Genomic DNA, 16299 nt, shown 5'->3' with positions numbered 1-16299 from the left:
AATAATAAACGTGTTTTTGCTATTTAAAAATAAATAAATAAATAAATAAATAAATAAATAAATAAATACTTGTGGAATCAGTGAATGAACCAAGTTCCACCATCTTCTTTTGCAGCTGAGAAAACCAGTACCCACAAGAAATTACTTGCCCTCAGTTATGTTATAGGTCTTTGTGAAATGATGAGGGAGTTTATTTATTTTTTACGTTTATTTATTCTAAGAGAGATTGAGAGAGAGAATCAGTGGGGGAAGGGCAGAGGGAGAGGGGGACAGAGGATCTGAAGTGGGTTCTGTGCTGACAACAGAGAGCCTGATGCAGGGCTTGAACTCATGCACTGTGAGATCATGACCTGACCTGAAGTCAGACACTCAATCAACTGAGCCACCAGGTGCCCAGGAATTTATTTTTTAGTGTATAGTATCATTCCCTAATTTATACTTTTCAAACCTTCTGGTTAAGTTTTGAAACATGTTAACTTTTAAAATGGGACAAACCTGTGAAGTCAACTACTGTTCTAACTTTTTATTGTGAATATCTTCAAACGTATAGAAAAGTTGAAAGAATAGTACTACACCACTCTATTCTAATATATATGCCCTAATTGCTTGATCCCTTTATGTAATTTTTTTTCTGTGGTATTTAATAGTAAGCTTCAGGCACTGTGACACTTTACCCCATAGACTACAGTGTATATCTCCTTAAAAATAGACATGGGACACCTGGGTGGCTCAATCTGTTCAGCATCCGACTTTAGATTTCCGCTCGGATCATGTCTCATGGTTCATTGCATCCAGCCCCACGTCGGGCTCTGCACTAGCAGCATGGAGCTTATTTGGAATTCTCTGTCCCTCTCTCTCTGCCCCTCCTACGCTTATGCTCTCTGCCTCTGAAAGAAACATTAAAAAAAAATGACATTATTTTATAACCATGGTACCATGGTCAAACCCAAGAAAATTAACAATAACTCTGTGATATCATCTGATATTCACTGTGTATTCAAATTCACTGAATTGTTTAATTATTTTAACTAAAATACAACTAAATGTGAATCAGATTATTTTTAAGTAGTGTTAATTTTTTTAATATTTGCTTATTTTTGAGAGAGAGAAAGAGAGAGGGCAAGGAAGGGGTAGAGAGATAGGGAAACTGAATCCAAAGCAGGCTCCCCGCTGCCAGCACAGAGCCCCATGCAGGGTTTAAACCACAAACCATGAGATAATGACCTGAGCTGAAATCCAGAGTCAGACACTCAACTGACTGAGCCACCCAGGCACACCTAAGTAGTGTTAATGTGTTTTTAAATTTTTGTTTAATGTTTATTTATTTTTGAGAGATAGAGCGTGCGGGCAGGGGAGGGGCAGAGAGAGAGGTAGACACAGAGTCAGAAGCAGGCTCTAGGCTCTGAGCTCTCAGCACAGAGCCCGACATGAGGCTCGAACTCACGAGCTGTGAGATCATAACCTGAGCCGAAGTCGGCCACTTAACCAACTGAGCCACCCAGGTGCCCCAGTAGTGTTAATTTTTTAATAACTTTTTTATTACTAAACAAAACATGTCCTTAAAGAACACACACAGGCACAAAGGAAATAAGTGAAAAATCAGAATGATAAATCTGGCCCTATCTAAAGTAAGTTGTTAACACCTTGGTTATATATCCTTCCAGATACTTTTCTATATACAGAAAAATTCTTCAGGTGGATATACAACAAATGTATTGTTTAGCTGCTTGCTTTTTCATTCAGCATATCGTAATCATCTTTATATATCAGTTAATAGACTTCTGCAGCATTTGAGCTATGAGCTATAATAATTTATTAAACCAGTCCCTTTTGTCCCTTTAGTCCTTAGGCTATCTAACATAGTTAGAAATATGTTATTCTTTTCTTAAGGCTTTTGTTACATATTGCCCACTAGAAGGGCCATCGGTGTTATATTCCAATCAACATAGCTGAATACTTGATCCCTGCACTATCTATATCACATATTATTTATGTGTATATGTCTTTTCAAAATTCCCATTTTTAAAAAAAATTTTTTAGATGTTTATTTTTGAGACAGAGCGAGAGACAGAGTGCAAGCGGTGGAGGGGCAGACAGAGAGAGACACAGAATCTGAAGCAGGCTCCAGGCTCAGAGCTGTCAGCACAGAGCCCAATGCCGGGCTTGAACTCACGAAACGTGAGATCATGACCTAAGCCGAAGTTGGATGCTTAACCAACTGAACCACTCAGGTGCCCCTCAAAATTCTCATTTTTAAAAAATGTTTGTTTGTTTGTTTGTTTATTTATTTTAACGTTTATTTATTTTTGAGACAGAGAGAGACAGAGCATTAACAGGGGAGGGGCAGAGAGAGAGGGAGACACAGAATCTGAAACAGGCTCCAGGCTCTGAGCTGTCAGCACAGAGCCCGACGCGGGGCTCGAACTCACGGACCGTGAGATCATGACCTGAGCTGAAGTCGGACGCTTAACCGACCGAGCCACCCAGGCGCCCCTGTTTATTTATTTTTGAGAGAGAGAGAGCACAAGTGAGGGAAGGGCAAAGAAAGAGACGTAGACACAGAATCTGAAGCAGGCTCTAGGCTCTGAGCTGTCAGCACAGAGCCGGACACAGGGCTTGAACCCACGAACCGTGAGATCATGACCTGAGCTGAAGTTGGATGCTTAAGTGACTGAGCCACCCAGGTACCCCCAAAATTCTCATTTATATAATATATATATATATATATATATATATATATATATATATATATATATTTTTTTTTTTTTTTTTAAGTTTATTTATTTTGAGAGAGAGCACATTCACATGCAAGTGGGGGAGGGGCAGAGAGTGGGAGAATGAGAATCCCCAGCAGGCTCCATGCTGTCAGTGCAGAGCCCAAGGTGAGGCTCAGACCCACGAACCACAAGATTGTGACCTGAGCAGAAATCAAGATTTGGACACCCAACTGACTGAACCACCCAGGTGCTCCATCAGTTATATATATTTTTAATAAATGTTAACTTGTTTCAGTTTTAATTTACTTTAAATCCTAAAGAGGTTGAACATTTTATATTTAATTCTATGTCCTTTTTCTATTTGTGAATTTGTTTTGTTAGTAGTTCTAAATAATGATTTTCTATGTATTAAATATATTAACCCTTGATCTAGTTATTTTTTTTTGTATGTTACCAGCCTATTAGGTTATTAATGGTAGTCTCATATACAAATATTTACAAGTTTAAAATGTTTAGTGTAAAATCTGTGAATCTTTTACTTTAATATCTGCCTTTTTTGTCCTGTTTAGAAAATCCTTCTTGGGGGCATGTGGGTGGATTAGTCAGTTAAGCATCCTACTGTTGGTTTCAGCTCAAGTCATGATCTCATGGTTCGTGGGATTGTTGCCCCCTGTTGGGCTCTGGCACTGACAGCATGGAGCCTGCTTGGGATTCTTTCTCTCTCTCTCTTTCTTTCTTTCTCTCCCCAGCTCACGGACATACACTTTCTCTGTCTCTTAAAATAAATAAAAGAGGAAAAAAAAAAGAAAATCCTCACATGAAGCCGTATAATAAATACGTAGTCACCTACATTTTCCTGACTACTTTTATTTTCTACTTTTAAATCTTGACTCCACGTGGAGTTTATTTTAGTTTTAACATTTTTTTTCTAACGAATAGTTAATTGTCTCCACATTTATTGAATATTTCATTCTTTATTACTGATTTGAAATTCCACCTTAAAATCTCTGGACTTACTATTCTAATCTGTTGATCTCTATCTAATCCTACTAACAGTTCTATGTTCATTTATTTTCAATATTTTTTTAATATCTGGTAGACAAAAAAAATATTTTTTACCTTTCCTTAATATTCTGTTATTTAATTTCCTGGATTATTGTGGTTTCTTTTCCATTTTGACAATGATCGTGTTGGTATTTTGAAAGTGGAGAAAGGATGAATTAAGAGTTTTTATGTATCGGGCGCCTGGGTGGCTCAGTCGTTAAGCATCTGACTTCAGCTCAAGTCATGATCTCACAGTTCATGAGTTTGAGTCCCCCATCAGGTGAGCTCATGCCCCACTTGGGTGAGCATGAGGCCCCCTTTGCTACTGGTAAGCTTGAGTCCCACTTCAGGTGAACACAAGCCCCACCTTGGGTAGAACATGAGCTGGTGAGCCCTGCTTCTCTCTCTCTCTCTCTCTCTCTCTCTGCCCCTCACTCACTTGCACACTCTCTCTCAAAAAAAAAAGAAAAAAGGAGTTTTTATGTTTTTAAAGATGAAATAATGTGTCTAATTTTTCCAAAGTGCACCATTTTACATTCCCACCAGTAATGTCAGTTCCAATTTCTTCATATCCTTGCCAACACTTTTATCTGTCTTTTTGAATACAGCCCCTTATGGGTACGAAGTAATAATTCATTACGATTTTTTTCTTTTTTCTTTTATTATGATTTTGATTTTCATTTTCCTGATGGCTAATGATGATCAGTATCCTGTCATGTGCTTATGGGCCATTTATAGATCTTCTCTAGAGGAATGTCTATTTAGATCCTTTGCCCATTTTTTAAATTAGGTTATTTATCTTTTTATTATTGAGTAGTAAGAGTTATTAATATATTCTAGATGCAAGTCTGTTGTCAAATAATATGATTTGCAAATATTTTCTGCTATTGTGTATGTTGCCTTTTCATTTTCTTGATGGTGTCCTTTGAAACACAAAGTTTAAATTTTGAGGAGGTCTGGTTTTTCTGCTTTTTCTTTGTTGCTTGTGCTTTTAGTGTCATAGCTAAGAAACTATCACTTAGTCCAAGGTTATTTTCTCATAAGAGTTTTATAGTGTTAGCGCTTATATTTAGTCTTTCACTTATATTTAGTCTTTGATCTATTTTGAGCTAATTTTTGTGTGTGGTATAGGTAAGAGGTCCAGTCTCATTCTTTAGATATCATGTAATTTTTGCTTAAACACAAAGAATATTTAACAATATAATTTAAGTTATTTATGGTTTACTTCTTTGTTTAAGCAATCGTGTTCATTTCAGATATTCAGAATTCATAATATTCTTATTAAGTATTAGAAATTGCTGTAAACTTTATTAAATAAGATAAATCTACATTATAGCTGTGAACTTTACCTAAAGGATATCCAAAAAACCTATGTGTGTGTTTTTTTTTTAAGATTTTATTTTCAAGTAATCTCTACACCCAACGTGGGGCTTGAACTCACAACCCCGAGATCAAGAGTTGCATCCTCCTCTGACTGAGCCAGCCAGGTGCCCCAGGAACTTGTGTTTTATTTAAAAGCCTACCTATCACTTTCTCCGTGTTACAAAAACTAAATTCATTTTGTAGGAGAAATGAATTCAGTAAAACCATTTATCTTTTTTATCCTATATATGTATATGAATCTGTACATTTTTCTAATGATGTTATAACATTTGTTTTCCTTTATTTATCCAGACATTCATCACAACTTTTTTCAGTCTTCATATAAAAAAATATTTGGTTTTTCATATATCATATTAATTATTTTTATTTAAGACTTTGTTTAAAGACATAGCATATTGACTGCATATGTCCATCTATGCATACATATTTTTTAAGTGTGTTTTTTATTTTTTATTTTTTATTTTATTTTTTTATTTTTTTTTAATTTTATTTTTTAATGTATGAAATTTACTGTCAAATTGGTTTCCATACAACACCCAGTGCTCATCCCAAAAGGTGCCCTCCTCAATACCCATCACCCACCCTGCCCTCCCTCCCACCCCCCATCAACCCTCAGTTTGTTCTCAGTTTTTAACAGTCTCTTATGCTTTGGCTCTCTCCCACTCTAACCTCTTTTTTTTTTTTTTCCTTCCCCTCCCCCATGGGTTCCTGTTAAGTTTCTCAGGATCCACATAAGAGTGAAACCATATGGTATCTGTCTTTCTCTGTATGGCTTATTTCACTTAGCATCACACTCTCCAGTTCCATCCACGTTGCTACAAAAGGCCATATTTCATTTTTTCTCATTGCCACGTAGTATTCCATTGTGTATATAAACCACAATTTCTTTATCCATTCATCAATTGATGGACATTTAGGCTGTTTCCATAATTTGGCTATTGTTGAGAGTGGTGCTATAAACATTGGGGTACAAGTGCCCCTGTGCATCAGTACTCCTGTATCCCTTGGATAAATTCCTAGCAGTGCTATTGCTGGGTCATAGGGTAGGTCTATTTTTAATTTTTTGAGGAACCTCCACACTGCTTTCCAGAGCGGCTGCACCAATTTGCATTCCCACCAACAGTGCAAGAGGGTTCCTGTTTCTCCACATCCTCTCCAGCATCTATAGTCTCCTGATTTCTTCATTTTGGCCACTCTGACTGGCGTGAGGTGGTATCTGAGTGCGGTTTTGATTTGTATTTCCCTGATAAGGAGCGACGTTGAACATCTTTTCATGTGCCTGTTGGCCATCCGGATGTCTTCTTTAGAGAAGTGTCTATTCATGTTTTCTGCCCATTTCTTCACTGGGTTATTTGTTTTTCGGGTGTGGAGTTTGGTGAGCTCTTTATAGATTTTGGATACTAGCCCTTTGTCCGATGTGTCATTTGCAAATATCTTTTCCCATTCCGTTGGTTGCCTTTTAGTTTTGTTGGTTGTTTCCTTTGCTGTGCAGAAGCTTTTTATCTTCATAAGGTCCCAGTAATTCACTTTTGCTTTTAATTCCCTTGCCTTTGGGGATGTGCCGAGTAAGAGATTGCTACGGCTGAGGTCAGAGAGGTCTTTTCCTGCTTTCTCCTCTAAGGTTTTGATGGTTTCCTGTCTCACATTCAGGTCCTTTATCCATTTTGAGTTTATTTTTGTGAATGGTGTGAGAAAGTGGTCTAGTTTCAACCTTCTGCATGTTGCTGTCCAGTTCTCCCAGCACCATTTGTTAAAGAGACTGTCTTTTTTCCATTGGATGTTCTTTCCTGCTTTGTCAAAGATGAGTTGGCCATACGTTTGTGGGTCTAGTTCTGGGGTTTCTATTCTATTCCATTGGTCTATGTGTCTGTTTTTATGCCAATACCATGCTGTCTTGATGATTACAGCTTTGTAGTAGAGGCTAAAGTCTGGGATTGTGATGCCTCCTGCTTTGGTCTTCTTCTTCAAAATTACTTTGGCTATTCGGGGCCTTTTGTGGTTCCATATGAATTTTAGGATTGCTTGTTCTAGTTTCGAGAAGAATGCTGGTGCAATTTTGATTGGGATTGCATTGAATGTGTAGATAGCTTTGGGTAGTATTGACATTTTGACAATATTTATTCTTCCAATCCATGAGCAGGGAATGTCTTTCCATTTCTTTATATCTTCTTCAATTACCTGCATAAGCTTTCTATAGTTTTCAGCATACAGATCTTTGACATCTTTGGTTAGATTTATTCCTAGGTATTTTATGCTTCTTGGTGCAATTGTGAATGGGATCAGTTTCTTTATTTGTCTTTCTGTTGCTTCATTGTTAGTGTATAAGAATGCAACTGATTTCTGTACATTGATTTTGTATCCTGCAACTTTGCTGAATTCATGTATCAGTTCTAGCAGACTTATGGTGGAGTCTATCGGATTTTCCATGTATAATATCATGTCATCTGCAAAAAGCGAAAGCTTGACTTCATCTTTGCCAATTTGGATGCCTTTGATTTCCTTTTGTTGTCTGATTGCTGATGCTAGAACTTCCAGCACTATATTAAACAACAGCGGTGAGAGTGGGCATCCCTGTCGTGTTCCTGATCTCAGGGAAAAAGCTCTCAGTTTTTCCCCGTTGAGGATGATGTTAGCTGTGGGCTTTTCATAAATGGCTTTTATGATCTTTAAGTATGTTCCTTCTATCCCGACTTTCTCCAGGGTTTTTATTAAGAAAGGGTGCTGGATTTTGTCAAAGGCCTTTTCTGCATCAATTGACAGGATCATATGGTTCTTCTCTTTTTTTTTTGTTAATGTGATGTATCACGTTGATCGATTTGCGAATGTTGAACCAGCCCTGCATCCCAGGAATGAATCCCACTTGATCATGGTGAATAATTCTTTTTATATGCTGTTGAATTCGATTTGCTAGTATCTTATTGAGAATTTTTGCATCCATATTCATCAGAGATATTGGCCTGTAGTTCTCTTTTTTTACTGGGTCTCTGTCTGGTTTAGGAATCAAAGTAATACTGGCTTCATAGAATGAGTCTGGAAGTTTTCCTTCCCTTTCTATTTCTTGGAATAGCTTGAGAAGGATAGGTATTATTTCTGCTTTAAACGTCTGATAGAACTCCCCTGGGAAGCCATCTGGTCCTGGACTCTTATTTGTTGGGAGATTTTTGATAACCGATTCAATTTCTTCGCTGGTTATGGGTCTGTTCAAGCTTTCTATTTCCTCCTGATTGAGTTTTGGAAGAGTGTGGGTGTTTAGGAATTTGTCCATTTCTTCCAGGTTGTCCAATTTGTTGGCATATAATTTTTCATAGTATTCCCTGATAATTGTTTGTATCTCTGAGGGATTAGTTGTAATAATTCCATTTTCATTCATGATTTTATCTATTTGGGTCATCTCCCTTTTCTTTTTGAGAAGCCTGGCTAGAGGTTTGTCAATTTTGTTTATTTTTTCAAAAAACCAACTCTTGGTTTCGTTGATCTGCTCTACAGTTTTTTTAGATTCTATATTGTTTATTTCTGCTCTGATCTTTATTATTTCTCTTCTTCTGCTGGGTTTAGGCTGCCTTTGCTGTTCTGCTTCTATTTCCTTTAGGTGTGCTGTTAGATTTTGTATTTGGGATTTTTCTTGTTTCTTGAGATAGGCCTGGATTGCAATGTATTTTCCTCTCAGGACTGCCTTCGCTGCGTCCCAAAGCGTTTGGATTGTTGTATTTTCATTTTCGTTTGTTTCCATATATTTTTTAATTTCTTCTCTAATTGCCTGGTTGACCCACTCATTCGTTAGTAAGGTGTTCTTTAACCTCCATGCTTTTGGAGGTTTTCCAGACTTTTTCCTGTGGTTGATTTCAAGCTTCATAGCATTGTGGTCTGAAAGTATGCATGGTATAATTTCAATTCTTGTAAACTTATGAAGGGCTGTTTTGTGACCCAGTATATGATCTATCTTGGAGAATGTTCCATGTGCACTCGAGAAGAAAGTATATTCTGTTGCTTTGGGATGCAGAGTTCTAAATATATCTGTCAAGTCCATCTGATCCAATGTATCATTCAGGGCCCTTGTTTCTTTATTGACCGTGTGTCTAGATGATCTATCCATTTCTGTAAGTGGGGTGTTAAAGTCCCCTGCAATGACCACATTCTTATCAATAAGGTTGCTTTTGTTTATGAGTAATTGTTTTATATATCTGGGGGCTCCGGTATTTGGCGCATAGACATTTATAATTGTTAGCTCTTCCTGATGGATAGACCCTGTAATTATTATATAATGCCCTTCTTCATCTCTTGTTACAGCCTTTAATTTAAAGTCTAGTTTGTCTGATATAAGTATGGCTACTCCAGCTTTCTTTTGGCTTCCAGTAGCATGATAAATAGTTCTTCCTCCCCTCACTCTCAATCTAAAGGTGTCCTCAGATCTAAAATGAGTCTCTTGTAGACAGCAAATAGATGGGTCTTGTTTTTTTATCCATTCTGATACCCTATGTCTTTTGGTTGGCGCATTTAATCCATTTACATTCAGTGTTATTATAGAAAGATACGGGTTTAGAGTCATTGTGATGTCTGTATGTTTTATGCTTGTAGTGATGTCTCTGGTACTTTGTCTCACAGGATCCCCCTTAGGATCTCTTGTAGGGCTGGTTTCGTGGTGACAAATTCCTTCAGTTTTTGTTTGTTTGGGAAGACCTTTATCTCTCCTTCTATTCTAAATGACAGACTTGCTGGATAAAGGATTCTCGGCTGCATATTTTTTCTGTTTAGCACACTGAAGATATCGTGCCAAGCCTTTCTGGCCTGCCAAGTTTCAAAGGAGAGATCAGTCACGAGTCTTATAGGTCTCCCTTTATATGTGAGAGCACGTTTACCCCTTGCTGCTTTCAGAATTTTCTCTTTATCCTTGTATTTTGCCAGTTTCACTATGATATGTCGTGCAGAAGATCGATTCAAGTTACGTCTGAAGGGAGTTCTCTGTGCCTCTTGGATTTCAATGCCTTTTTCCTTCCCCAGTTCAGGGAAGTTCTCAACTATAATTTCTTCAAGTACCCCTTCAGCACCTTTCCCTCTCTCTTCCTCCTTTGGGATACCAATTATGCGTATATTATTTCTTTTTAGTGTATCACTTAGTTCTCTAATTTTCCCCTCATACTCCTGGATTTTTTTATCTCTCTTTCTTTCAGCTTCCTCTTTCTCCATAACTTTATCTTCTAGTTCACCTATTCTCTCCTCTGCCTCTTCAATCCGAGCCATCGTGGTTTCCATTTTGTTTTGCATTTCGTTTAAAGCGTTTTTCAGCTCCTCGTGACTGTTCCTTAGTCCCTTGATCTCTGTGGCAAGAGATTCTCTGCTGTCCTGTATACTGTTTTCAAGCCCAGCGATTAATTTTATGACTATTATTCTAAATTCACTTTCTGTTATATTATTTAAATCCTTTTTGATCAGTTCATTAGCTGTTGTTATTTCCTGGAGATTCTTCTGAGGGGAATTCTTCCGTTTGGTCATTTTGGATAGACCCTGGAGTGGTGAGGACCCGCAGGGCACTTCCCCCGTGCTGTGGTGTATAACTGGAGTTCGTGGGTGGGGCCGCAGTCCGACCTGATGTCTGCCCCCAGCCCACCGCTGGGGCCACAGTCAGACTGGTGTGTGCCTTCTCTTCCCCTCTCCTAGGGGCGGGATTCACTGTGGGGTGGCGTGGCCCGTCTGGGCTACTTGCACACTGCCAGGCTTGTGGTGCTGGGGATCTGGCGTATTAGCTGGGGTGGGTAGGCAAGGTGCACGGGGGCAGGAAGGGCAGGCTTAGCTCACTTCTCCTTAGGTGATCCACTTCAGGAGGGGCCCTGTGGCAGCGGGAGGGAGTCAGATCCGCTGCCGGAGGTTTGGCTCCGCAGAAGCACAGAGTTGGGTGTTTGCGCGGAGCGAGCAAGTTCCCTGGCAGGAACTGGTTCTCTTTGGGATTTTGGTTGGGGGATGGGCGGGGGAGATGGCGCTGGCGAGCGCCTTTGTTCCCCGCCAAGCTGAGCTCTGCCGTCCGGGGGCTCAGCAGCTCTCCCTCCCTTTGTCCTCCAGCCTTCCCGCTTTCTGAGCAGAGCTGTTAACTTATGACCTCCCAGACGCTAAGTCACGCTTGCTGTCGGAACACAGTCCTTCCGGCCCCTCCGCTTTTGCCAGCCAGACTCGGGGGCTCCGCTTGGCCGGCGAGCCGCCCCTCCTCCCCGACTCCCTCCCGCCAGTCCGTGGAGCCTGCACCGCCTCGCCGCCCTTCCTACCCTCTTCCGTGGGCCTCTCGTCTGCGCTTGGCTCTGGAGACTCTGTTCTGCTAATCCTCTGGCGGTTTTCTGGGTTCTTTAGGCAGGTGTAGGTGGAATCTAAGTGATCAGCAGGACGCGCGGTGAGCCCAGCGTCCTCCTACGCCGCCATCTTCCCTCAAGTCCTTAAGTGTGTTTTTTAAGAAAAATTTTTACTTTTCAAAAGACTAAGCTTTGAACAGGCATTTCATGTAATAGTAACCGTATAAACAATCTTTACTGAAAATAGTGCTTAATATCTAGTGGGTATTTGATAATATTTGTATAATAAATGAGTGATGCCATGCCCAATGTTTTATTCATTTAATATATAGACATATACATTGTATATATATATTTTTTTTTTTTAATTTTTTTTTCAACGTTTTTTATTTATTTTTTTTGGGACAGAGAGAGAGCATGAACAGGGGAGGGGCAGAGAGAGAGGGAGACACAGAATCGGAAACAAGCTCCAGGCTCCGAGCCATCAGCCCAGAGCCTGACGCGGGGCTCGAACTCACAGACGGGGAGATCGTGACCTGGCTGAAGTCGGACGCTTAACCGACTGCGCCACCCAGGCGCCCCTACATTGTATATATTTTTCTCCTTTTGCACCTCCCAGATAACTTGGCCTGCTATGGAATTTGCCATCTGTGTTGATGTTGGTGCAGATTTAAAAATGGATGCTATGGCAGTGTTGTTTGACCAAGATCCGCATTAAGGAAGGCATTTTATGCTGTGACCTAAGACACACATAGAAATGACATTTCCACGAAGGAGTACTTAGCCTAGTATGCTTAATGCACTTCCGATATTTTCTAATCTATTAAATTTTACTTCTTTTTTTTTTTTTTCCTCTTCAATTGCTGATCTGGACCTTCTAAGTTGATTTCTTGAGTAACTGATGGGTTAAGGGGAAAACACTGTGCTAGAACAAACTATGCCCAAATATGTGACCATGATGTATTACTACTGTATTTTGTGCAAGGTGAACCTCAGTGTTGGTAAGAACAAAGTCTTCATTATTTTAATAAAGAAAATCTAGTGTCACGAATTAGATTCTTTTTGGTTTGCTTTCCATTGAAGGTTAAAATTTGGTCTGATTCCTGGCGGGAACTCAGTTAATGTAAAAATAATAACCAAGTTTTTAACTCAATTATTAAAATTGTCAACTGATAATAAAAACAGACCACAGGGAAATATGGTTTATAAAGACATTCTTCATTTTCCTATAACAGCATAAACATATTATGCCATTGGGTTAAAGTGTATTAAAAAAAAGTTCTAACCTGAATTCTTAAAAAAAAAGTCAGAAGCTTTTGTGTATTGAAATGTGTGCTAATTTTCTAGGTATTACCCAGCAGATTAGTATTCACTCGTAAAAAATGATTATAGAAAAGTATTGTCAAATAGAAGGCAAGAAAATAATCTTATTTTTTAGTTATGAAAGACCTACATTTCCTTCCTTGATGTCGTTACAGTGTGCAAAAAGGTTTGATGAACTGAGGAGCAGTGGCAGCTCACCTGTTGACAACCAATATAATCCCCTAATGGCTGCTGGAGAGAGTCCTGTGGAAACCTTAGCCACATATATCAAATCGTCACTTCTTGACATGCAGGGAGAATTTCAGGAAACTCCAGTTGGTCAAGATGCAGTTTCCAAAACAGGTAAGGTTTGAAAACAAAATATAGTGTTTGTCCTTATGATAATTTTGCAACATATGCATTTCAATCAACTTTATTTACTTAGAAGCTAATATAAACATTACTGGAAAACCTATTAGTATTTGTATCTTCCTGAATTTTAGAAAATTATCTTTGCTATATTTGAAAAATGTTTTAGTATTACCATACATGTCAAACGCTATTACCAAAAAAAAAGCTATTTACTATATCAAAATTTACTATTCCAGTCTGTTGGCCTAGTTATGTCATAATTTCAGAGATTTGCTGACCTATACCTTCTACTTAATTTTTTTTACTGAGAAAATGTTCCTTGTTCCTCATGTTATCTTTTTTTACAGCTACCTTTTATTGTAGTCAACAGTAGCTTCGAATACCACAGTGGCAGTGTAGAAAAGATCTTTTCTGCAATTATGTTGGAAATATTTACTGATTTTAGAAATTCTGAGTGTAGTAAATAATTTGAACCTCAGCAACAGCAAAGTACTTATATAAAAACTTGCTTCAGGAAGACAGAACTATATTGTTGGCTTTTGAACATTTGATCCCTGCCAATTCACACCATATCATTTTTTAAATCTTCAGTGTAACGTCAGCAATGTGTGATCCTATTTTTGTACTGTTTTTTCCATATACCTTTAGAAATATTAAGGGAAATGCCACCTAACAAGTGCCATCTTTAGCCTTGGAAACCATGCATTTACAGTATAACCATTCAGTAAGTAAAAACCCTTTCTCAGCTAGAAACGCTAACCTCCCCCTTTGTTTTTGTATGTGTTTGTTTCTGTATTTAAGGAAGACATAGTATAGCTTCCACAAGGAATTGTTCTTCAGAAAGTGAAAATTGTACTACTCGTAATGGTGGAGAAAAGACTGAAGAATCTGAAGGGTAGGAGGCTGGTTCTTTGCTAGATAAGATTTAATATGAATATCAACTTTAAATTATAAAATATATGATTGGTGATTGTATACATCAGTTACCATAATTTAGGAATTTCACATTACACAATTGTTGAAACTGTTGGAATCAGAACAGTTCATGTGTTGAACTATAACAATTGCTTGATAGCTAAACATATGGCTTATTCCTGTTATAATTAAATTGGACTACAGTTTTCCACATAAAAAATTCATTTTCATATTTGTAAATATTAAGAATAGCCTCTACTAATACAAAACTTTGAAAAGCAAATTTTAAAACCCAAAGAAAAATCTCTGCCATTAATTCTCCAATTTTGGTAAAGAAACTAGATGTGTATTTTAGAACCATTGGAATATAATTCTGATTATGGAAACATTAAAAATTAGAATATACCTTTCAGTATATTGCAAGTTTTGATTGTTTTGTATATTTTACATAAAATAAATTAACATATATTTTAAGTATTCACCTTGATGAGTTTTGGCAAATGGATACACCATGTAACCATCACACAAATGAAGATCTAGAACATTTTCATCATATCTGAGAGTTCATTTCTGTATTTTCAGTTCTGATAGGTTTTTTCTTCTTTTTTGTAACAGCTTTATTCATATATAATTCATATACCATAAAATTTACCCTTTTGAAATAGTTCTGGAGATGGATGGTGGTGATGATTGCATGACAGTGTGAATGTACTTAATGCCATTGGACTGTACACTTAAAAAGAGCTAATATGACAGATTATATGTTATGTGTATTTTACTACAATAAACAAAAATTCACCCTTTTGAAGTGTATAGTTCAGGGATTTTTAATTTACTCACATAGATTTTTAACTGATAGTTTTGTTTGTGTATCACAAAATTTATCAGATAATTTTCTTGCTGGGATTGTCTAGTATTTCATACTGTAGATCTAAAATCCATAGAAACATTATGCTTCATTATACAAGCATACCTTACCAGCACCTGTTTATATTTTGACCATAATTTCTTTGGAAGAACAATTTGTGAAGAGTTATTTAAATTCCTTTGACCTTGACAATAGTGTTGGTTAATAATCCTTTATCTGGGAGCCCAGTTTTGTTTCAAATATGATTTTTTTGTATTAGAAAGTTACGAAGTTCCATTGAACACATTAAATTCATATTGTAGGACAGTGTGTCTCTTTTGATTTATTCTCTTTTGTAATGACATGAAAGTAGTTGTGGATCATGCTGATATTTCTTTTTGAGGTGATCTAATTTTCAAGGGAAAGTAAATTCAAGGACTATGTATTTTTTAAGCAGTCTTTCTGATGCATCATCTAAACTTGTTCTTAAATTATTTTTAAAATATGTTAATAAACACATTGTAGTCTTAATTCTTTTAACTACATTTACTAATTTATATTTGATGAATGCATAGAAATAAACTTTCTTGCTGTTAAAAATAAGTAACCATGCTAATTTTTTGATTCTTCAATGAATGAATTTAACTGTTTTTCTTATTTATTAATAGTAATAAAATTTTAATATTTAATATTTATCTCCTCATACCCATAACCATGTAAAAGTACTGTTTTATGTTCCTCACAAGAATTAGAATGTGTTATTTAATTTTTGTGTGTGTGAATTGGTATTAGTTTTTAAAACTTTGTTATTAACTTATAACTTGAAAACTAAACTTTAAACCATGTAAATTATGAGTCCTGTAATAAAAATATTTTTGTTTTTCTAAGTTCTTAAGTTATTAGGCTTAATAAGCTTAACAGCTTAAGCTGTTAGGTCAATAACCTAACTAAATTTAGTCAAAATCTAAGATATAGATCAGGTTAGCAAGATACTTTTATGAAAAATTCTGAATGTCAAACCCTTTCAAATTTATTTATGGTCAAAACTTCCAAAAACATCTTGTTCTTGTACTTCCAATAAATGTCAGTATTCTTGGCTCCTCCTCTAAAACTCTAATAATTTCATTTCTGTGTAACATTTTTTTATGAAGGCCAAACATGGTGATCCATGTATGTGATGAAGCAAAAAACTTGAAAGAAGATTTTATTTGCCCACGAGATCTTTTGATAGCAGAAATGAAGTACTTTGCTGAATATTTATCTATGGATGCCCAGCGCTGGGAAGAGGTGGACATTTCAGTTCATTGTGACGTTCACATTTTCAACTGGTTGATAAGATATGTTAAAAGGAACACTAAGGAGAATAAAGATTGTGAGATGCCCACTTTAGGTAAAAGACCATCTATTGCTTATTTTGTAGTGAAATTTATGTGTCACCTGGTAG

General features: G+C 37.1%; 1 protein-coding gene across 5 annotated transcripts in view; it reads left to right on the top strand.

The window, feature by feature from the left end:
* Window positions 1-16299, top strand: part of SANBR (SANT and BTB domain regulator of CSR) — a 62668-nt gene that overhangs the window by 7393 nt on the left and 38976 nt on the right. For 3 of the 5 annotated variants that reach the window (XR_009248601.1, XM_058684000.1, XM_058684001.1), the window contains exons 3-5: window positions 12898-13084; window positions 13895-13988; window positions 16007-16245. Coding sequence is in view for 4 of the 5 variants with exons in the window: in XM_058684000.1 (XP_058539983.1) it covers window positions 12898-13084; window positions 13895-13988; window positions 16007-16245 (520 nt within the window). In the remaining variant the exon portion in view is untranslated. Of the gene's footprint in view, window positions 1-12897; window positions 13085-13741; window positions 13818-13894; window positions 13989-16006; window positions 16246-16299 lie in introns of those variants that run through there. The other 2 variants (XM_058684003.1, XM_058684002.1) reach the window with 2 other exon arrangements.

The sequence above is a fragment of the Neofelis nebulosa genome, chromosome 9 (genome assembly GCF_028018385.1).
Source record: "Neofelis nebulosa isolate mNeoNeb1 chromosome 9, mNeoNeb1.pri, whole genome shotgun sequence".
In the NCBI taxonomy this organism is placed as follows: domain Eukaryota; kingdom Metazoa; phylum Chordata; class Mammalia; order Carnivora; family Felidae; genus Neofelis; species Neofelis nebulosa.
This window is presented reverse-complemented; position numbering and strand designations above follow the sequence as displayed.